This window comes from Anguilla rostrata, chromosome 1, assembly GCF_018555375.3.
Source record: "Anguilla rostrata isolate EN2019 chromosome 1, ASM1855537v3, whole genome shotgun sequence".
Lineage (NCBI taxonomy): Eukaryota > Metazoa > Chordata > Actinopteri > Anguilliformes > Anguillidae > Anguilla > Anguilla rostrata.
In genome coordinates, this window is record NC_057933.1 from 41,738,839 (window position 1) to 41,762,640 (window position 23,802).

Sequence of the window (23,802 nt, forward strand, 5' to 3'; positions counted from 1 at the left end):
TCTGTAATTTGACATTGAAACGCACGCCTGAATAAACGCATCTCCATCAGCCTCTCATTGGTCCAAATTTCAGCTGACATTTGCAGGTGGACATGTCTGTAGGGTGTGGCATTGTAGGGTAACCATGTCTATTATGAGCAGAAATGACTGCATATAATCGACAGCTTTTACATATTTACTACAGCAATGTCTCCAACTAGTGGTTGAACAGCACATTACAGCCAAGCAACAGGCGCTGTCTGCCACCGGAATCTGAAAAACTGCTTATTTCTCTCTTGGTGCTCAGATACGGTTTGTTTTTGTGCCCAGCTCTGTCTGCTGGACATTTCCTCTTTTTTCCCCACTCTTCCTCCCCTTTTGTATTTTTTATTTTCCTGACTTACCTTCCATCCAGAAGAACGAAATGCTTTTGTTTTGCACTCTGAACTCTGTTTATAGATCCTTGCAACACCACACCCTGACCCCGGTGACAGTCACTGGAATGTCACAAGGGTGAATGCGTCATAGCAGTTGGCACACTTTAGTATACAGAAACAGGATATTGGCATATCCTAAAATGAATGAGTGGGTATGAAAGCCTTTATAATGAGGTAAAACTGTACAGTGAAGTACAGTGCTGTGTGTGTATGTGCGTGCGTGTGCGTGTGTGCGTGTGTGCATGTACATGTGTATGCGAGAGATCAACTTTTTTTCAGTAAACAAGCACACACAAGAATGAGGAAATGATTTGGATTTACTGTTATTAATCCCAGTACAGGCTAAAATGTGTACATCCCAACACATACTGGTACACAAGAAGCATTGACTGCTACACCTTCATTCAGACACTGTAAAATGCGAGATCACTGTTGGACAACGTCTACAGGAGCAAGAGAACTGGACATGGTGGGTAACATTCAACCTTATCCATTGGGGAGGAATACAGAGCACATGGTGTGTGTGTGTGTGTGTGTATCCAGGCAACAGCAGTCCTACGATTACTCCAGCACTAATGGAAACAGTGAGGTGTGACCGTTCCTATCAATTACAAATTCAAACCTCTTAAATTAATTGTTTATTTTCAGTGCACAAAGCTGCCTCTTTTACCAGGGGAGCTTTAAAATTTATATCTTTCCATCACCTCCTCTCTCACATGTCAAAATTACAAAAACGTGCCACCAAGCTGCACTAGAAGAAAACTGAAATGACAAACTACATCAGCCGCTACTACAAGAAATTTAAAAAATCTAGTCAAGTGATTTCAGTTAAAAAATAAAAATACACACAAACATATTTCCCTCTAAACCATCACATCCACTGGGGACTTTAGTTAAGACAGACAGACAATGTTAACAAAACAAGACAAATGAGCGTGCAGGCTAAAATGATAAAGGGGTCTAACAGAGTACAGAAAGATGAGAAGAGAGAAAAGATAGTGGCCTGTCTGTGAAGTCAATGGTGACTCTGTGACTAAGACAGTGTCCCACAAGCTTACAAGCTTTAGACACACAAACAAATTAAACAGCGTGGATCGGTCATTTCCCTATCCATACACCGTACATATGTAAAATATTTTGGTCCCCTTTATTGTCTCTTTCAGCCATTTTTCCTTTTAAACTTGTAATGTCTCCCTTCAGTATTACTGACCCATGGTCATCCTGTGAGTGGAGTTCTGATAAAAAATAAAAGCAATAGCGCTCCAGAAAGCCTATGGCCTATCTTTGCGCTCCTAGTGGTTTGGGTGACTTACTTGACCCGCAAGAAAAAGTCTTAGAGAGACTGTACTGTACATGTACCTATGCAGCTGCTAGCTTTGTGAGAGGGGGCGCTACATGCATGCAGGTGGGGAGAACGGTAAACTTGGCACAAGAGGCACGTCAATTTTCAGTCAGTTCCATAGAACGTGAGAAACAATAAACCAGGCTTTTGGAATCGCTCCCTGGCCTGAGCAACGTGATTCCGTGTAGTCTCAATGCCCCTAGGACCATCCACTGAAGGCAGGTAAACTTCCATTATCGTAGTGCTGGCGTTACCTCACGTACACATCCAGCACGATAAGGTGTCAAATTCAAAGACCAGCAGCACGCGAGTTCAGCGCTAGTGCCGGTAAGAAAAGCCTCCGTAAGTGACTTCCACAGTCACATGTTTTATAAAGGGAAATTACTGGAGCACAGTGGGCAGCCATACAAGCACAACGCGCCTTTAAGAGTTTCTTCTCTTTCCGTCCACCGTGCAGTCAAGAGGCAGACCTGTACGCCTCACTTCCTGCATTGCTTGCTCGGTTCATACAATAGAGATCTCTCTGTCTGAAATTTCAAGTTAGACACAGGCATAGCCCTAACCCTGTGTGTGCAGAGTACTGGCCTTAAACATGAATTAAAGCTGTGCATCAGTGTCATAGTGGAAGCCAGGCTAAATGTCAACAGTGTCCAATCACAGCCATTATTTGCTCACCCGCTCCCCACCCCTTCCCTCCCTCAAAAACTATAAGACACCCAGCTAACCTCTCTAATAGTGTTTTCAATATGAAACAATGTCTACACTTTAGTCAGATTCCAACATTTACTTGGCTCTTCCCAGTGCCATGTTCTTCCTGCAGTTTTTGTCTGGAGGGGGAGAGCTTCTGAAGCCGATCTTCCACTCGTTACTTCAGAATCAAATGGTATCCATCTCCACTCTCGGCTACGATGGAAGACAAACACATTTCACAGCTTCACAACCTTCCACTTGAGCTTAAAATACATTCAGAGAGCCATTATAGAGTAACAGCTGCACACAGAACCAATGCATGTTATGACAGCTTCTACGCCAGTGGTTCTAGAGATAAACTATGGGTTGGGACCCACAGGTGGGTTGTAAGAGGCCTTGAGGAGGGTCACAGGACACATTAAATAATAAAAACAGAATATATTAACCACTGGCATTCACCCAAGTCAAACACTGGACTTTTTACAGTGCAGAAGCAGTTGTATTGTTAAAAATAAATTCTCTGAAGGTTTGGGAAAGACCGATCAACACAATAATGCTAGAATGATATTGCAGATGAAATGCTTATGACAAAGCTAAAGATTTTGAAGTGCATTAAATAAACCAATTCTGTAACACTGTATAAGACTTTGTTTTTCTTTTCATTGCAAATTAAAGAAGCAAAAACAAAATATGGAGCAGTTCATTTTAACCCTATGTCCCCTCTGGACAAAAAAGGACAAAAATACCTTTTAATGTGCTGATTAAAAAGCAGCTCTCATCTGGAAGATTGTAAACCATCTGTAAGAAAAAGATTGCATTGAGAACCAATCCAGACATATGCTAATATACACCCATACATTCCCACCCATTCTGCAGAGACTCAAGACTGAGCACTTCATTCTCTTTAGCATTTCCCACTGAATGCACATTTGCCCCAGGCTTTCCATGGAATATTCAGAGGCAGTGAAAGCCACATATGAAAGACACTCCTCTCATTCCACTCTGAGCTCAGCTGTAGTCTGCAGTGTGAAACTTAAGTGTCTAGAGACACCACACGTTTTGAAAGTGAATTGAAGTCGTCTATACTCTCCTGAATCGGCAATGGGGTTTGCAGCATGAATACGGGCGTGGTTGTAGATGATTGGCCATTCCAAATTAGAGTGGGCATTGGAGAAGCTCAGCCCAAAAAATGAACTAATCAATAAATAAATAAATAAATAAATAAATAAATAAATGTGGTCTAATTTTACACCATAATGGGTGGGCTCCAATGATAATGTAAAGGGAAAACTTGGAAACCTGGAATCAGATTTTTAGTCGAATAAGTACACGAGAGGTCGTAGGGTAGGAGGTCCTGAGGGGATATATCGGTTATTGTGTGCCGAAGGATATTTCTGACACCTGCAGATGTTTTTGACAAACAGCTGGATTCACAATGGCAGGTATGAGGGCCCTTGGGTGTTGCAGTTTAAAGCACTAAAATACATTTCAAACAATTCTAAAAGCAGCTTGTACAGCAACATTGTTTCCAGAGGATGAACATGTGAAGAGATTCATTTTACAGCATTTAGCCACAATTATAAACTGAAAAATACAATTTTTTATTATATCCTGTGAGTACTTCTTTCCTTCTCAGTTCTCAAGCACACACAAGATCCTCACTCCATGACCTGTGCAGTAATGTTGATATAGGAGGCCACATCACAATTTCCTTGAGGTGTCACGTTGCATGAGCCATAGGAAATAGTTATTGCACGCACAGCAATAAAAACACAAAAATCGTCTGGAGGCAAACCTTTGCCATGTGACCCAATAGCTGTGGAATGTAGTCAAACTGGAAAGGTGTCCACCCAACAATTAGTGACATAAGCAAATGCAGCGTGGGAACACAAATTCTGCTGAAGCTAATTACTTACCATCGTGCTACCACACGGTTGCTCAGGTTACGGTTTATGGAGACATAACTAATTATTTTTGTCCATCATAATTACTCACTTTCTACTGGCAGCACTAGCTTCTAAAATGTGTGCTGCTGGAGTGTACAAACACAAATCTGCGATTTATAGGGCAGCCACAAAATCATATATATATATATATATATAAGTGGAAGATGTGAAACAATATAGGGCTTGCTGCAGTGACATTTATTACACAGCTAGGAATCATCTCAGGAAGGTATGTGGGAAAATATGCGCATTCCTCCTCTTTGTATTTATTGAGAGAGCTACTTTCTCAAAAACATTCTTTAAGAATCCTATTAAATTGTGACCGTCTGACTGTGTAAAATGGACAGAGTGAACAGGAATTTGGCGAGGTGAGAAGGATGTTGACAGGGCAAGTGGGAAACTGACGGAGTGGGCAGAAGGTTGAGACAACGGCAGTATAATGGATAAGGAAGTTGTATAAAAGCTGTATATACATCCAGCTGTATACATGGATGCATTTGCTACTGCATCCACACAATGCTACTGTATGTAAAAGTAGTGCAAGTCGCTCTGGTTAAGAGCGTCTGCTAAATGCTTGTAATGTGAGAAGGAGCAGGAAGCTGAGAGAGCAGGTTGCAGGTAAGAGGCTGTCAGAGCGTGTGGGCCATCACCTGGTCACTGAGGAGGATGTGAATGCCAGCAGGACCCTTGCGGAACACCTGGTTGACCTGGTCCAGGGAGATGCTGACGACGGACGCAATCTTGCGAGTCAGCTCCAACGCGGTCATATCCTCCAAGTAGAGGGCATGATAAACTGCAGGCACACAGGTATATTCAGGGTTTAACTAAACAACCCAAAGACAGCACCCTTAATGCTTTACTGTAGGGCTGACCTCAGTGGATACATGTGTAGTGGTGTACCGTATATAGCGCTCTTGCTGTGTTGCTTAGTGGTATACTTTATATTGCTCTGTTGTGTAGAGGTGTACCATATATTGCACTTCTGCAATGTTGTGTAGTGATGTACCGTATGTGCTGTTGCTGTGTTGTTTAGTGGAATATTGTATATTGCACTGTTGTGTAGAGGTGTACCATATAATGCACTTCCGCAATGTTGTGTAGTGGTGTACCATATACTGCGCTGTTGCAGTGTTGTGTAGTGGTATACCGTATATTGCATAGTTGCCATGTTGTGTATTGGTGTACTGTATATTGTGCTGTTGCTGTGTTGTGTAGTGGTGTACCATATATTGCGTAGTTGCAGTGTTGTGTAGTGCTGTATCTTCTATTGCGCTGTTGCTGTGTTGTGTATTGGCGTACCATATATTTCGCTGTTGCCGTGTTGTGTAGTGGTATACCGTATACTTCGCAGTTGCAGTGTTGTGTGGTGATGTACTATAAATTGCGCTGTTGCAGTGTTGTATAGCGCTGTATCTTCTATTGCGCTGTTGCTGTTGTTGTGTATTGGTGTACCGTATATTGTGCTGTTGCAGTGTTGTATAGTGCTGTATCTTCTATTGCGCTGTTGCTGTTGTGTATTGGTGTACCGTATATTGTGCTGTTGCAGTGTTGTATAGTGCTGTATCTTCTATTGCACTGTTGCTGTTGTGTACTGGTGTACCGTATATTGTGCTGTTGCTGTGTTGTGCAGTGGTATACTGTATATTGCACTGTTGCTGTGTTGTGTAGTGGTGTACCGTATACTCCGCAGTTGCAGTGTTGTGTAGTGGTGTACCGTATACTCCGCAGTTGCAGTGTTGTGTGGTGATGTACCGTGTATTGCACTGCTGCTGTGTTGTGTAGTGGTGTACCGTAAATTGCGCTGTTGCTGTGTTCTCCACTCTCACTGTCGCAGGATCCCTCGAGCGGTGCAGCGCTCTTAGTCTGCACCGTGTCCTGGCACACATACACAGTCAGACGAGGCCGCACAGACCTGCACCAACATCAACAACCATTAAATCGCAGTCACGCGCAAGAGACAACACTACACAGGGTTAGAGGATAGAGCTTCAGAGAGCTACTTGGAATACAAACAGCCAAGGTCATACATTTGGCAGCGCATACTTTTAGAACACAAAAGACTTTGCTACTGTTCTGTTGCCCACCTGCGAGTTATCTAAAACATACACATTAAACCCTCCTGCCACTTAGAAGTTGTTTCAGGGTTTTTGAAGTTGAAAATATTCCCTCCTCAAAAAACTACCAAGTGCATTCAAAAGAACAGCTGTTTAAATACAAGAAGCTATTGCTTTTATACTTTCCCCTCCTTTTTCTCCTAACATGGAATGGCCAGTCATATTCATTATCAGTCATTTCTACAACCCTGCTATCGATTCAGGAGCACACTGCTTTTCATCACAGCACAGTTCACATATCGGGCTTGCACATCTGTGAGATCCCATGTCAACAACACGTTTCAGAGCCATTCTCTTTGCTAACTGGCAAATTAGGCTATTCCTACTTTTTATTGGATGATTTAAAATTATCTGAATTTTGTAAAAAAAAAAAAAAAAAAAAAATTAAAAAAAAAACAAACAAACAGGATGGAACAGGATGAAATGCATGACAGCAACCTTAATCAAGAGACTGCCTCGAATGAAAACCAGTATGCAAAGGGGAGTTCCAAGACTGGGTTTGGGAACCCGTGCCTTATAGTATATAAACTTTTATTCTGTTAGATGCGTTTCATGTCTGCATCACACATCTGTTACTGATAAAGTAAATTGGCTTGACAGGGCAGATCTGAAGGTTTGCACTCTTCCTGGCCTTTGCATAATGAAACGCAGATCCCTGGAACAGGTGACGGTTACCTGGATTTAAGTGCATTAAACAGCCGGATACCATCAGCCGGGCCACAGATTTGGACTAAATCGTCGCGAGTTAATTTCAGTAAATCAGAACCTGCCAGAGAAAGAGACAGTCATCTGCTTTTATGTTTCTTTAATGCAAGTACTTCATGTCAACATCAATCTCCCAGGGGTGAAGCGACAGTTGAACTTCTAATTGTTCCACAATCCACGTGCTCCATGTTAACTTCAAAGCAATTTCACTTTGCCTACCTCCCCACCTTGCCAACAAAAAACAGTTTTTTTTTGACTGTACTGTGTCCTGAATTATCCTGAGCATTTTAACTCAAGGCAGGGCCAGATGTGCAGTACCTGAGAAATGAGAGAAAAGCCGTGTGTACGCAGCAAATCTGTTCTTGTGGAGCCACTGCTGGGCCTCCTGAATAGTGGCAGCAGGGCTGAGTTGCTAAGGAAACAGAGAAACACGGTAAAGAATTTATGCAACTCAAACCCCAGCAAATACACAACTTAAGACAAATAATGTATCAAAAGCATTGATTTATTATTCAACATAGCCCTTGTTCTGAGGAAGGCTTCTGTATGAAATGGGTAAGCATGTGGCTTGAGTATATTTTGAAAACACAAAGATTGAAAATGTATGTGTAATAGTTTCTTTATTGATGGAGTGCCACTCTTCCTTGTGTTTTAGGATTACATGAATACACTACAGACATCTACAGATCTCTGAAGGACTATCCAATGTACATGAATAAGCCTAGAAATAATTGTGTTTAGGCATTTCTGAAACTAACTGTTTAACGGAAAACATTTTGTTACAAACAACAAATGTTAACACAAAATGAATTATGGTCAAATATATAAGGAACATACTTGTGGTACATTTTTACATAAGTTTTTGATTCAGGTAGAGTACTCCCCCCTGTAGATGCCTGCCCAGTAATGATTTTGATTTACAATGCACACTTCAACAAAGACCTCTACTTTCTGGTTTCAATTCTGCTAAAATATTTACATATGAATAGATTTTGAAGCCACACTCTCCAGAATGTAGTTCAATTAGAATTAGATACTAGTGCTTAAGCTCAGCCATTGTCAGTGCTGGCGTGGACAGTATTTTTATCTGACACCACAGATTTTCTTTTGCCCACAATGTGAATGATTATGTATTGTGATACAATGCACAATCAGTGAAAACTCCAGATCAAATAATATTACAAGTATAATACAAACAAAATCATAAAAGGCTTACAAATATTTTTAGTTTTCCTTTTAAAATGGAAATGCAATTTTACTGAAATCTGTCAAGATACTTACCTCCATAGCAACCTGGCCAATCGCATCTCCCTGATGATTTGGTGATGAGGAATTACTAAGAATGAAAGCAGGTTGTATATTGTAACACTGCTAAATATTCACCCACATGCTTAGGATCTTATGTCTTTACTCATGTTAAATCCCTAACTGATATTGCCAGTCTGTAACATAGCCAGCCTGTAACATTGTTCTCCTGAGTGGATATCACATGGACATCTCAACTAAATAAAAACATGCCTTTAAAAAAATCTATGTCAGGTTTGCTAAATAAAGTGCATAACAACACAGTTTAAGGAACTCAAGTGATAAACAGAAATAAAATGGCCTTATACTGCAGTTTTGTACTGGAGTAAATGGGAGAATTTACAGTGAGCTCCATAACGTTGGGGACGAAGACTTATTTTGGGCTCTACAATCTTTTTTTTTCTACAATCTTACATGTGATTAAAGTTCATATTCTCAGCTTTTATTAAAAGGTATTTTATACACTTTACCATGTAGAAATTACAGCACTTTTAATACATGGCACCCCCATTTCAGGGCACCATAATGTTATGTAAATAAATGTAGTCATATTTAGTACTTTGTCACATATCCTTTGCATGCAATTAGGTTCAAGTCTGAGCTCCAGCTGGGCCATTCAAGGACATTCACAGACTTGTCCCAAAGCCACTCCTGCATTGTCTTGGCTGTGTGCTTATGGTCATTGTCCTGTTGGAAGGTGAACCTACATCACAGTCTGAAGTCCTGAGCGCTCTGTACTTTGATCCATTCATCTTTCCTTAGATCCTGACTAGTCTCCCAGTTTCTGCCGCTCAAAAACATCCACACAGCATGATGCTGCCACCACCATGATGCTTCACCGTAGGGATGGTATTGGCCAGGTGATGAATGGTGCCTGGTTTCTTCCAGATGTGATGCTTGGCATTGTGGCCAAAGAGTTCAAACTAGGTTTCATCAGACCAGAGAATCTTGTTTCTCATGGTCTGATGCCCCTTTTCCACCAAGGCATTTTGAGGGCTGGTTTGGAGCCGGTGCCTGATCGCGAACCAGTTCTTTGTTTTTCGACCTCAAAAGAACCGGCTCTCGGCCAGGAGAACTGGTTCCAAAGCGGCACCAACACTTGGCTGGTCTAGAACCAAGAACCGCTTACATCAGGGGCTGGGGGCAGGATTATCGTGACCAACCAAGACCAACTAAAACTTTGTGACCGCCGCAAATTAATTTGCAACTATATATGAAATAGGCGAAATATTGGTAACAACCTGTACCTAGTTATGTAGTAAAAAAATGTCCTTGTTATCCTCCAGTGGTTATTTTTTCAGTACTTTCGCGATTTTTTTCTGTGCCCGCAAATAAGTCAGAGGTGGTCGCACTAGCTTTTGGTTGCTAAGTGGACGTGTCAACCACCCCATATAAATATAAATATAAATAAACTTTACATAAATTTGCTAGCATACTGTTTAAGTGTCCTGTCTTGCGAGGTTAATATGAGAAAGGGTGGTCGCTATTAGCACGTCTAGGAATCCATACATATTCACTGTTGTATCCCAAGTCGCAGGACGCAAAATAGCCGTTAGGGCAAAACGGAGGTTTAGAATGTCGCCAGCAGTGCATGCGCGCGAGCTCGACAATACATTTCTCACAGAAAAGGTAGTTTGTCGCCTCTTTTTTTTTTTTGTTCATTACAGTGGTGATAGAAGTGACAGGAATTAAGTGGTACTGTGCTGTTTGCCTTTACTGATCGCCGTACAAGGTTAATGTGAAGTAACTAGCGCAATCTTACAGCGCTAACTCATAAAAATATACTTTGAACGGTAGGCTACTTGTTCAATCAAACAGTAAATGTAAAAAACATTTGATTATCACCGGCACCAAAATTTTCTGTCACACCCTCAATAAACAGCAAAAGTCCCAGTAGAAGATTGAATTAAATCTTAAAAAGTTATATATTTTCTGAATTGTTATCGATTCCGCTTGGTCACAGTGAGTGAAACTAGGCGACATGACCGTATAGTTGCTATGTACATTACGTCAGAATTATTCAACCTAGTTGTTTGCTACCTAAAATTCACAGCACACTCATTGCCGTTAACTAAATGCATATGTATGAAGTCGGTTTTTTACATTTAGACAGTTTATTATCTGTATTTTACAGGACATACATTTTAATAGGTAACGATGTTGCTGGGAAAGCGGAGACGTATACAGACGTATACAGTGACGTAATGACTGTGGAAAAGCAAACCGGTTCTTAAAAGGTTCGCAAGTTGAACTAACTCAACTGCGAAATGGCATTAGCACCAGCCCAGAACCAGCACTAGGTTCGCGTTGGTGGAAAAGAGGTATGAGAGTCCTTTCGGTGCCTTCTGGCAAACTCCAAGAGGGCGGTCATATGCCTTTTACTGAAGAGTGGCTTCCGTCTGGCCACTCAACCATAAAGGCCTGATTGGTGGAGTGCTGCAGAGATGGTTGTCCTTCTGGAAGGTTCTTCCATCTCCACAGAGGAACTCTGGCGCTCTGTCAGAGTGGCCATCGGGTTCTTTGTCACCTCTCTGATCAAGGCCATTCTCCCCTGATTGCTCAGAAGAATCCTGGTGGTTCAAAACTTCTTCCATTTAAGAATGATGGAAGCCACTGTGTTCTTTGGGACCTACAATGCTGCAGAAATTTTTTTGTACCCTTCTCCAGATCTGTACCTCGACACAATCTTGTCTCGGAGGTCTACGGACAATTCCTTCGACTTCATGGCTTGGTTTTTGCTCTGACATGCACTGTCAACTGTGGGACCTAATTTAGGCAGGTGTGTCTTTCCAAATCAAGTTCAATCAATTGAATGTACCACAGGTGGACTCCAATCAAGTTGTAGAAATCTTAAGTATGATCAATGGGAACAGGATGCACCTGAGCTTTTGAGAGTCATAGCAAAGGGTGTGAATACTTATGTAAATGTGATATTTCTGTTTTTTATTCTTAATACATTTGAAATATTTTGCTTTGTCATTATGGGGTATTGTGTGTAGATTGATGAGAATAAAAATGAATTTAATCAATTTTAGAATAAGGCAGTAACGTAAGAAAATGTGGAAAAAGTGAAGGGGTCCGAATACTTTATGAAGACACTGTATGATGAAGTGCTATCCTTTGATACAAAGTAATCTTGGTCTCAAGCTGTCCACAATACTTTTTCCAGAACTCTGCAGGTTCTCTTGATACTTCTTGGCCAACTTGCAGCTAACTAGTGACTTGCATCTTGCAGTGTAGTCTCTGTACTTCTGTTAATCTTTTGCAGATAGTAGTCACTGACAAATCTGTCTCCTGAAGAATGTTTCAAATCTGTCAGACAGGTGTTTGGGGGTTTTCTTCATTATGGTGAGAATTTGTCGGTCATCAAATGTAGAGGGCTTCCTTGGCCTACCGGGCCCTTTGCGATTACTGAGTCCACCGGTGCTCTTTCTTCTTAATGATGTTCCAAACGATTGCTTTTGGTAAGCCTAAGTTTTGACGTTTGTCTCGATTTCTTTTTCTTATTTCTCAGCATCATAATGGTGTCCTTGACTTCCATCAGCAGAACTCTGGTCCTCATATTGACAAAAGCCAATAACAGACTCAATCAGGCAATAAAAAGACTAGAATGAAGACTAGATAGTGAAAACTCTCTTATACCTGTACTAAGGAAGCCATTGAACACATCTAATTAATCAGAAACACCTGTGAAGGTATTTGTCCAAAACATTATGGTGCTCTGAAATGGGGGGAACTACGTATAAAAAGTGCTGTAATTTCAACATGCTGAAACCAAAATGTATAATAATACCTTTTTATAAAAGCTGAAAATATTCACTTTAGCCACAAGTGAATTGTTTGATTACAAATCTAAAACTGTGTAGAGTACAGAGCCAAATCAAGAAAAAATATGCATTTGTTCCGAACATTGTGGAGCTCACTGTATAACGACAGAAAATGTAAATAGTCTTCTTGTCAGAATATGAATCAAAGATTGTTATTCATGTTAAAATTATTGAAAAATTTAGCAGTTAAAGGAACCCAGCCATTCAGAATTTTAACATTCTTAAAGGTGCAGTATGTAAGTTTGTTGTAGAACACTTCTGTTCATATCTGGTTAAGTTTCTTTCTCATCCTGACAGATATCGGTAAATTAGAAGGTCTAAGAAAAAGGCCCTGTCTCTATGACTGCCCCAGACTCTGAAGTTTGCCACTCTAAGTTTCACCATGCCTGGATCTTAACAACCGATCAGGACAGATCTCTACCCTGCCGAAGTACCATCACTGCAAAGGCAGCGTGCTAAAGCTAGACCTCTGAAGGACACAAAACTCTGATACTACCTTGTCATCTTACATTTAAAACAGTTAAAACTATATTTTTACTCTGAATTTGACATCAAGACATACAGATAATAAAAGCAAAGACATTTTTTGAGTAAAATCAGATGAAACCCAATATAATAGCTTGTAGCCACAAAAGCAGCGCTTGTGATGTGACTAGTGACAAGCTGGCAGGCCTTAAAATTATGCAAATCTCCAGTGCTACCTTGTCATCGTATGTTTAAAAGCTTCAAAACTATATTTTACACTGAATTTAACATTGAGACATACAGATCATGAAAGCAAAGATGGAGAGTAGTCGCTACATGTGACTTATCAGACATGTAATTCACCAGTTGGCCGTTCTCAGCCTGGAGATAAGACAGAGCAGGAACTGGGGGGTTACTATCTGAGGTGTGTGTGTGTGTGTGTGTGTGTCTGCGTGTGTATGTGTCAGAGGGGGTGTCCATGCCCTACCCCCTCCTCCTTTTTGCCAGTTAAAATATGCGGCTTTCTTTTAGTTGTTTAGTTAAGTTTGGGCAACTTGGAAGGAAGTAGTTGGTATCTAAGCACCCGAGTCTTGCATTTAGGTCTGCCGTTTTACATTTAATCTCTGGTTCTTTTGGACTATTCTGCTGTCTTTTGGCTTTTGCCCCTTTAATTACTTCGGGACCAAAGCTGTGGTTTTGTATGTTCTCTCATTCATTTCTTGTGTGACTGTCCATGTCGGTAACTTTTGTTAATTGTTTTATGGTAGTTGAACCTCATCTTTAGGTTAGACGTGAATATTTATTGCAACTCAATAAATTTCTTAATTTTCACCTGGTTGTGAGTTGTACATTTTGATGAAGGTGGATCCAAACAGTTTGCTCTGCCTATCAACAAATTCAGCAATTTGACTGATAATTCATATCTTTGATAATAATTACCAAATTAAAACAAATAAAAATACCTTACATGTTGGGTAAGCAATGTGTTTTAACTGTTGATGCACTTGTGTTTGGCATTTAGAGTGCCAGACAACAACGAGAGGGTTAACGGTTAAAACTGCTGGGTTCGGAAAATTTTATATATTTCAATTAATCCTCAACTTGCTGACAGACTGGTGACAAACAGTAGTAGCTATGGTCTTGGTAGTCTAACAAAACTCTGGTGCTAGCTTGTCCTCTTACATTTAAAACTATGCTGAATTTTACATGAAGACATACAAAGACATTTAAAAAAAATAAAAATCCAATGAAACTCATTAGCTTGTAGCCGTGAAAGCAGCTGAGGTGATTGTGTGACTGGTGACAATAACCTGAGACATACAGGATGAGACATACAGTTTATGAAAGCAAAGAAACTGTTCTTCTAAAATAAGATGAAATCCTAAAACAGCCAAAAATGAACATTTTTCACATAAACACTGAAACTGGACATAGCGACTTTTGATTATGATTGATTATGATGGGACGGGATGGGACGGGTCACATAATATGTCCTCTCTCTCTCTTGAGTACTCGGATATCAGGCAGCGCATGCATTTGTTTGGAAGGAGGAGGTGGAATTATTATCTAAATCTAGCTCTTTCTTGCTAGTTTCTCCAAATTTACATACTGCACCAGTAACAGTACCAGTAAGACTGAATACAGCATTCCTCTGGAACATTTTGAAACAATAAATATCTTTCAAGACTGTTGACTAGATGCTTGTGTCATAACGTTCACATCAATGGGAATCTAACTGGATTGTTTTGCAGCTCTGTTGAAATGTTTAATTTCATTTTAGTTAGAACTTAGCTTTGGCCTTTGATTACTGCATGCCGGGCAGTCACTGTCACTGATCAGTGCCTGCTTGGGTTGCTAGGGGCCCCATAGTGGCTAGGATGGTTTGCAAGGTTACCTGTTGTGTATAGTAGTTGTGTGCTGTGGATGTATTGTGAGGTATGGCTACCTGTCGTGTACATAGCAGGTGTGTGCTAGAGAGGTATAGTGAGATGTGGATGTAGTGTGAGGTATAGTTACCTGTCCTATACAGAGCAGGTGTGTGCTGAAAAGGTATGGTGAGATGTGGATGTAGCTATTGGGAGGTATGGTTACCTGTCCTGTACAGTACAGGTGTGTGCTAGAGAGGTCTGTTGAGATGTGGATGTATTGGGAGGTATGGTTACCTGTCGGGTATAGAGCAGGAGGTAAAGGTGGGTGTAGCTGCTGGGCTGGTGCTTGCGTAGGCATTGTCTGGCCATGGTGAACACTGGAGTGTAGCAAAGCACAAGAAAACACAACAGTTACCATCGAAAAGCAACAAAGCCGCACTGCTGCCCTAATCTGCCCTACACAACGATTCTTCTGCTTTTTGTATTGCTGAACAGGTCTGTATTTTCTTTCATTATGGATTCAAGATATATATTGAATCTTGGAAATGGGGGAAAGGTCAAAGGTCAAATCTTCTTCTAAAACTGTCTTTCTGGGTGATAACGTTTTGGTCTGAACTGGCTTGCACATAGGTTTATGGACAGCTCTTAAGTCTTTCCCTCAGGGCAAAAAGACATGCGCAGGAGAGTTCAATCCTGTAGTTTCCCAGATATCACCTTGTGGTTCCTACCACCCTGTATGCCCTTTCTTTTTCAAGCTTTAAAGGGAGATGAAGCCAAGTCTTTGCTTTTCCTGTAAATTCCCCCTACAGTATTCAACTGTTAATTTTAAAATGTGACTTTTTGTAACATTTGCGCAACGATAAAAACAATTAACAGACTGAGCCCTGGCAGGACATTGCTTTTGGGATGGCTTAAATTAACGAACAACAAAGTCTTAAGAAATCATGTTAACTATGGGCAGTGACATTAGTTAATGGACTATTTTAAGATTATATTCCAAATAATTTTTGGATTGCAGAAAAAACCTCAAGAAGTGATCAAAATATTTTTATTTCATCATCAAAAATTCACGAGCCACTAGAGAGATACCCATCCACGTGATTAGACATATGTGAAAGATTTAATTTTCATTCAGTGCCATAACTAAAGATCACTACCACATCGAGCCCCTTGCACAACTATGTGGAACAACAAAAGCACCGATGCAGTGATTACTGACATAGCGTCACTAGTTATATCTACCTCTAAACTAGCTAGCTAGTATTATTGTGATCATTTAACAGAACAGGAGTGGCATAAAATAAACCAAGCTTCAGGATATGTGCTGCCAACATGTCTGTGATTTGATGCCAGACATCCTTGCACAAGAACAAGACTGGTGCCTTAAACAGATGACCTACTCAGCAACTCACAAAGGAGAAGACTATGTTTATTTGCTTTTCACTTTTACATACTTTCAGGTTTAATAGCTAAAATTACAGGACACTTTGTTTATGTTGGTGATATTTGTGCACTATGGGGAGGGCCAGATATTTACTGTCAATATTTATTTATTTCTTATTTAAACTATGTTCATTAAAGTGATTTCTTAAAGATCAATTTCAATTTAGTGGCTTCTTTGATCCAATGAAATGGTAAATGATATACTGCGTGTCATTGATTCGATGAATATAACTGCCTCTGCGACACATATTTTGGCTGAAAATATAAAACAAAACAAAAAATAAACACATATAGCAATCGACCACACAGCTGAGGATGATATGGGGAGCGGGAAAAAAAAAATTAATAATAAAAAACCGAGGAAGGGCAGACTGAATCATCATTCACCAGTACCACACAATCTGTTAAACTTTTAAGAGAGTGATGGCCCTAATGAAGGTAGCCTTGACAGATTCTTCATGCTGTCAAATTAAAATTGCAATGCAGCTAATGAGGCTAACTATCTATGTATCTAACTATGTCCATTTCCAACAGATGTTGTGAAAATGTAAATGTTGCTACAGAACATGTTTAATAAAAAAATTAGATATTTAACATTATGACGAATTGATAACCAAGCATAACCCTACTCTACTAATGTTATATACAACACTGATATCCAACACCGTGCACTCACTCTGCAAAACCTAATAATGTGAGCTACATTTAACAGACTGAACTGTGCAGCAAAGATGAAAATGAAGCAGATGTGCTTACACTGCCGCGCTTTGGCAGAGAATCGCCGCAGTCTGCGGGTAAAGTCCGCTTGCTTGACTTTTTCAGCTCGTGCTCAGCTGCTTCCTCAATGATAGGCTCAAGCCTCATCTAGAGACACACCAGAGACTCCAATCAGTGGTTCACAGGTACCGAGCACATAAGGCATCACACACATTAGACTGAAATCAGTGGTTTATAGACACTGCGAGAACATATGTATCACACACATCAGATTGGGAGCAGTGGTTCATAGACACTGGAAGAACTTGTTTATGCAGCACCATCTCTACTCTTCCACAGCACTGTACAAGGGATTTGCTTATTCAGAATAACAATGACCACTGCTGCAAGGTCACTGCATGACATGATTTTGGCCCCCTGGTGACTGTAAGCCTAATGAAGGGGCAGCAGAGTAGAGTGGAGCACTGTGGACTGTAGGCCGCAGGATCTCACAGTACATAGGACACTATAGCTCTAGCCTGACTGATGTATATAAAAATGGTCTGTAAAATACAGTAGAGTAAGGTGATGAGTTTAATAACTGAACAGTACAGTAGGGTAATGAGTTTAATATGGTAATGATTGAGCATGACAGTAATATGATGAGTTAAAGCAATGACTGAGCATTAAAGTAACATTTTGAGTTTAATATGGTAATTGAACTGTACAGTAGTACGATGAGTTTAATAATGTAATTGAGCAGCATGGTAGGGTAATAACCCAAATAAGGTAGTAACTGAGGATTACAACAACGGGATGAATTTAATACTGTAGTGATTGAGCAGTGAAGTCACGATGAGTTTAATGAGATGATAGTTGAGCAGTGCAGTAAAGCAATGAGTTTAATAACTGAAGAGCGAGCGGCAGAGTGGTGAGTTTAACAGGGTGATGGCCGGGCTGGATGCCAGACTGGGCTCTACCTCAGACAGGATAGTGGTGTCGTAGGAGGGCTGGTATTTCTCCTTCTCCTGCGCAGTGCGCTTTTCCATCTTCTCCCGATCAGTCTTCTGTTTCCTGTCAGCCCCTTTGGGCTGAGGCAGTCAAAGGAAGGGAAGAGTCACTTTTTGGCTGCACTTTGTACATATTTTTCATACTGCACGACATTACAAGCATTTAATAGATGCTCTTTCCAGAGGGACTCGCTCAACTTTTTATATATTATCCAATTATACAGCCTGAATATATACTGAAGCAACTTGAGTTAAGCACCTAACACAAGGGTACAACATCACAAGGGCATTATCTTATCTGAGAATTGAACCTAGAGCATTTGGGTTGCAAGCCCACCTCCCAAAACTATACTAAACTGCCGCCCCATACTTTTCTAAATTTTACTTGTATATTGCTTCATATTTAATCTACAGGCAGCTCACAGTGTGCTGATAATCCTGAGGTGTTCTGAATCATAAAGTTGTGCTGACAACAAGCTGTGCTCACCAAACATAAAGGAAGATACTGTGGAACAGCAAGAAATACTAGAGAATAAAGACTCTCATGCATTTTCAGAAGCATTTGTAACACAGACTTCCCGGCCAGACCACCACAGCAGCACCACACTGCTGCATTTTCCTGATAATATGATGCGCAAGCTTGGACCCACGTACAAGCTTTGGCCCAATTCCAGCTTTACCGCATTTCGCCCCGACACCAGGCAGATTCAGAACAACCAAAACCTCGTCTCCGCCTTTCGGTTCGGTTCGGCTCGGCTCGGCTCACCTTGAACACCTTGATTTGGCAGCTGGCAGAGTGCAGGTGCTCGGTGTACTCTCCGCCTTCGTTCGGCTTGAAGGTGTCGATTTGGATGCGGAAGGGCACGCCCTTCTCCCCGCCGTGCTTGCGGGGGGTGAACTCTGTGCTGATGCAGTGTACCTTGGAACACAAGAGCAGAGAAGCCCGGGTACAGGGCGGGGCCTCCAATGCTCAGATCCGTTTCTCTAAGGTCTCTCACTGCTAAACCCTCTTATGTGGCCTATTCGTGTGTTTAGTGTGGGACAAAGATATTTATTTGCCAAAGAGATGCCTCAGTACACAGGAAATCCTGAATGAGACTGGAAATACAGAAACCAGAACAGAATGAACATATGCAAGTCAATGAGAGATGGAGGGTCAAGTCATTCTATCCTCACAGCTGCAAATGCTGTCAGAATGTTGTTTATATAAACATTTCTGAATAATTATAAGTAAATATATTTTTCACAGGGTGATGCTCGATTTTCCTCAGTTTTATTCCATCGATACAACCTCCTCAGTGAGGACAAGAAAATATAATTAATTATATTTATGCTTAATCTATTGGCTAAAATTTTCTAACTGGTAAGTAGGAGCCTGCTGTGATTGGTTAACTGATAACATCTGAATACTTAATCAGGCCCATGTGCAAGTTAATTAATGGCATTTTGGGGAAAAAAAGTGCGTCACAGCCAATGCGTGTTCCCATGGAGACCAGTCAGCTGCTTGCTTTGCTATATCTAATTAAGCATTCTAAAAATAATCCTATGATTGTCATGATCCTATGTTTCTAACTTATATTCATAATTTAATGTGTTAGATCACAAATATGTAGTTAGAATGCTGAATAAAAACTTAACTGAACATTCTAATGCTGATGTAACAATCACCATTGGTAATCGAAAGCAATGGAGTTCTAGAACACCGACTTTAAATTTTGATGGTAATATGCTCTTGGCTCATTTCTTTAGGTGGTCAATTTTTGGTTTGACTGAGCATAGCTCTGGTGATGCTGAATGAAACAGCTAGGTGTACATTACAACGTTCTTTCAACTTGCTAACTTGCTGTTTTCACACAAAACATCCAGATGAGACTTTTTGCAAAGATATTCAATAATATTTTGATAAACGTGCACAGTGCTTCAGCACAGATTTTACAGAAAAAGATATACAGAAAAACAGATCCAATCTTATGAGTTACATTCTCGAACATCCTCAGCTATCTGTGAGGGGTTTAAGCAGACCAAATGATCCCACCGCCCTGATCAGAGGTACCTGGACAAAAACTGAGGCTCGCTTGGAAAGGTCCCAGAGGAACTCCACAGCGTTGAGCTGTGAGGGGTTGGTCTTGGGATCAATGATGCCAACAGACAAGGGGATATCTGAATGGGAGAGAGGAGGGGTCTCATAAACATGTGAAAGCAAGCGGGGGGGGGGGGGGGGGGCTCTTCTTGCAAAGATGTAGGGTGAAGTAGGCACTGGTATCAGCTCTTTACAAATGTGTCAACAGTAAGGGCATAAAATGTAGCTTGTAACACATACCATTTTAAAGGTTGGCTTGTAAGAGGAGACAGTGAAGAAGAACTTGAAGTGTGACTGCGCTTCACACCGGTCTCCCTCACAGCCCCTCCCACTGGCCTCCCTCACAGCCCCTCCCACTGGCCTCCCTCTCAGCCCCTCCCACCGGCCTCCCTCACAGCCCCTCCCACTGGCCTCCCTCACAGCCCCTCCCACTGGCCTCCCTCACAGCCCCTCCCACTGGCCTCCCTCACAGCCCCTCCCACTGGTCTCCCTCTCAGCCCCTCCCACTGGCCTCCCTCACAGCCTCTCCCACTGGTCTCCCTCTCAGCCCCTCCCACTGGCTTCCCTCACAGCCCCTCCCACTGGTCTCTCTCACAGCCCCTCCCACTGGTCTCCCGCTCACAGACCTGCCAACCGTAGGAAAATATTTTGAGTACCACAATAGTCAGTGTAACGCTTAGTTCACATGCTTTCGCACCACTTCGCTTTGCACGCACACACAAGCCTTTCTTCATAATTCTAGTTTTGACTGTTGAAGTGATCAGGCAAAATTGTATAATTTGACCTGATTCTAAAATATCACTTGCACTGCATGATATACTTGAAAGTCAAAAGTTTGAGTACACCTGCTTAAAACAATTTTTTCATGATTAATATTTCATTATATGATGTGTGTGCTTATACAAACTGATAACCATAAGTGAATTGCATTCAATTATTTAATAAAAATGGAAATAATTTATTTTGTATATTGTAAAATATGTTTTCATTTTCAGGTATTTACAGAAACTTATGTTGTAATGTAAAAAAAAAAAAAAAAAGTTTCTGTTCATGATTTCATTTTCATTTAATAATTCAATAATTGCATCAGCTTATATAGGCACACATAAAGGCCTAATGAAGAAAAAAAGTATTCAATTGAAAAATTATCTAGGAATGTAGGCTTTTGTAACTAGAGGGGCGACATAGCTCAGGAGGTAAGACCGATTGTCTGGCAGTCGGAGGGTTGCCGGTTCAAACCCCGCCCTGGGCATGTCGAAGTGTCCTTGAGCAAGACACCTAACCCCTAACCCCTAACTGCTCTGGCGAAGGAGAGGCATCAATTGTAAAGCGCTTTGGATAAAAGTGCTATATAAATGCAGTCCATTTACCATTTACCATAGAGGTTTAGCTAAATTATTACCTGAAGCTCCTTGGTGGCTAATGTCAAAATCATAATTACACAATGTGCAAACTGCATGGTGCGGAAGTTTTGAGGGGCGGAGGCACGGCCATTGCAACCTGATATTTTGCGAGGAACTTCTGGGGGGCATGGACTCGCTTCTTTTTAGTAGGTCTGCTGCTCTCTCTCTCTCTCTCTCCTTGTTAGTATCCTCGTCATCTGACGTCATGATTATTTTCTAACTGCAAGGCTGGTCGGGTGACTGGCCGCAATAATAGGAATTATTTGCTACGTTAGCAGTCTATAGTCAAACACCTTTGCAATGATCACTTCGCTCCAACAGAGCATGCGCGATTCAAAGTTTGAACAGGGAGTCTCCGTAGCGTTTGAGTTACTGCAGCTAAATTACTCCATCAGTTATTCACACGTCTCGTAACGAGGCTAAACTACTACTACAGCTAACTATATACACAATTTTATCTCATTAGGATATAGCCCTTGAAATGCATCATCTCGTAAAGTTACCGAACATGTTTTAACGTTTTATATGTTAACATTACGGTCACATTTTTGTGCTTGATTATTACTCCCCACTACCCATTTTAACGCAATGCAGCGTTACACCTCGGTGGATAATAAAGTACCGCTGCGTATCAGTGGATGTTGAGTGGGTCGGTGAGGGGTTACAGAACCACAAGCACAAGGTCGTATCATCTGATTCAATCTGAGGGATGTAGTTTAAATACTGAATAAATGTACGATATTGTTTTGTATTAATTGATTGTTTTTTTTTTTTTTTGCGTAGTTTCAGCTGGCATTTCGTACCTGCGTATTTTGACCAAGAACTGCGTGGTTGGTACACAAAATGCATGCAGGTTGGCAGGACTGCTCTCAGACCCTCCCACTGGCCTCCCTCACAGCCCCACCCACTGGTCTCCTTCTCAGCCCCACCCACTGGCCTCCCTCTCAGCCCCTCCCACTCGTCTCCCTTTCAGTCTTTCCTATGTCCTTGTGGGCCTTACCCATATCCAGGAGCCGGTCACCAGGGCGATTCCACTTCCATCCCTCTAGTTGCTGGTGCTCCATGTATTGCAGGCGGCGGTCATGGAATACCACTCGCACGATGCTCTGAGGAGGCAGAAGCACCGGAGATTCAGCACCTCCTTACAGCCATACATAGACCCCGCCCCATAGCAAAACACAGACTCCACCCCACAGCAAAACACAGGCACCGCACAAAGGGCCAGCCTCACAGCATTGCACAGATGCTATCCTACAGAAAATGCATTAAAGTCTAATCCTAGCCCCAGAGCCAGAGCATTATGAGCCTTATAACTCTAAATACATCTAAAAAGAAATAATAGTAATGTATTATGTATGAACAGCCTTTATGGATAAAATAAATGAACAAACAACAGTAACAGGTACGGGTTACTACAAAACGATGCAAAAGCACAAAAAATCATTCCTTATAAATTACATTTATAACAAGAGAAAAAGAAAAACTTGAGAGAACAGCAGAGAATTTGTGCTGGGCATTCCAGCAACCAGTACTCAGTAAATTACAGAATTAACATCTGAGTTCTTTCACAATTACAGGGTTAGTGGATAAAAAAAGGTTTTTAAAGCACAGTGGTGTTCCCCAACTGCACCCATATCTTTATATAGAAATGTATTTCTGCCATCATGTCCATATATTTAGCATACGGCCTTGTTGTTAAAATATACTACATCAAATGAGTGGAGTATTCCATGATGTGCGTAAATAATCGTTAAAATTAATCCAGTTTTTCCCTTTACAACTATGTTGCATATTTAAGTTTTAATTAGGAGCACAAGCCAAACAGTGCTGTTTGAAGATTCAGTGAATAGATAGCATAGAATAAATACACACTATAAACTAGGGCATGTGAAATGGGACATACAGTAGTATAGCGCACTTACCTTGACCACTTTATCAAGCTCTGCCAACTCCCCCATCTTCCTGTTATCCAGCATCCGTATTTCATAAGACTGACCTGGCCAAAGAGGAAAAAAAAACAACAGAAATTTAAGTAAGATGGCTGCAAGCAGCAATGACCAGAGACTGATTAAAACTTGATATAAGCTTGATACAACTGTAATGTACTAGTTATTTAATGAAGTCTTCTTTGAATGTTTTCACTCATTTCCCTCGCAGATTTTGAATGGCCAATCAAATTTAATTGAAGCTCATCTCTGCTGTCGTCTCTGCACAGTCCAGACAATGTGCGCTGAAGTGTGTAATGTTAACCACCACTCCTTAGCAGACTGCGGTTTGCAGTCCGGCTCCCTCCTGGAGTACAAGGAAGACATTTCACATGCAACCCAACAGGCAGATCCAACTGCCCAGCAGAGGTGGTTGCCTGACGATACAGTCATCTGAAAACCTCTCTTCTTCTGGGGGACCCCAGAGCCAACTGTATGTCGCTCTGTGGGGCATGATCCAGATTTGACACTTGAATGTGGGGGCCATCTACCATACTTGAATGTGTA

The 23,802-nt window shown here is 41.2% G+C and overlaps 1 protein-coding gene across 2 annotated transcripts in view; it reads right to left on the reverse strand.

Moving 5' to 3' along the window:
* Window positions 1-715: 715 nt before the first annotated feature.
* LOC135255908 (upstream-binding protein 1-like) overlaps window positions 716-23,802 on the reverse strand; it is a 36,617-nt gene continuing 13,530 nt past the window's right edge. The window contains exons 3-16 of one of the 2 annotated variants that reach the window (XM_064337692.1): window positions 23,233-23,306; window positions 22,311-22,416; window positions 19,877-19,987; window positions 18,594-18,742; window positions 17,798-17,908; window positions 16,878-16,985; window positions 14,973-15,055; window positions 8,495-8,549; window positions 7,532-7,625; window positions 7,184-7,274; window positions 6,185-6,306; window positions 5,045-5,187; window positions 3,195-3,246; window positions 716-2,661 (exon numbers count right to left, since the gene is read on the reverse strand). In XM_064337692.1, the coding sequence (XP_064193762.1) occupies window positions 2,624-2,661; window positions 3,195-3,246; window positions 5,045-5,187; window positions 6,185-6,306; window positions 7,184-7,274; window positions 7,532-7,625; window positions 8,495-8,549; window positions 14,973-15,055; window positions 16,878-16,985; window positions 17,798-17,908; window positions 18,594-18,742; window positions 19,877-19,987; window positions 22,311-22,416; window positions 23,233-23,306 (1,337 nt within the window). In that variant the 3' untranslated portion in view covers window positions 716-2,623. The remainder of the gene's footprint in view (window positions 2,662-3,194; window positions 3,247-5,044; window positions 5,188-6,184; window positions 6,307-7,183; window positions 7,275-7,531; window positions 7,626-8,494; window positions 8,550-14,972; window positions 15,056-16,877; window positions 16,986-17,797; window positions 17,909-18,593; window positions 18,743-19,876; window positions 19,988-22,310; window positions 22,417-23,232; window positions 23,307-23,802) is intronic. The other variant, XM_064337701.1, reaches the window with a different exon arrangement.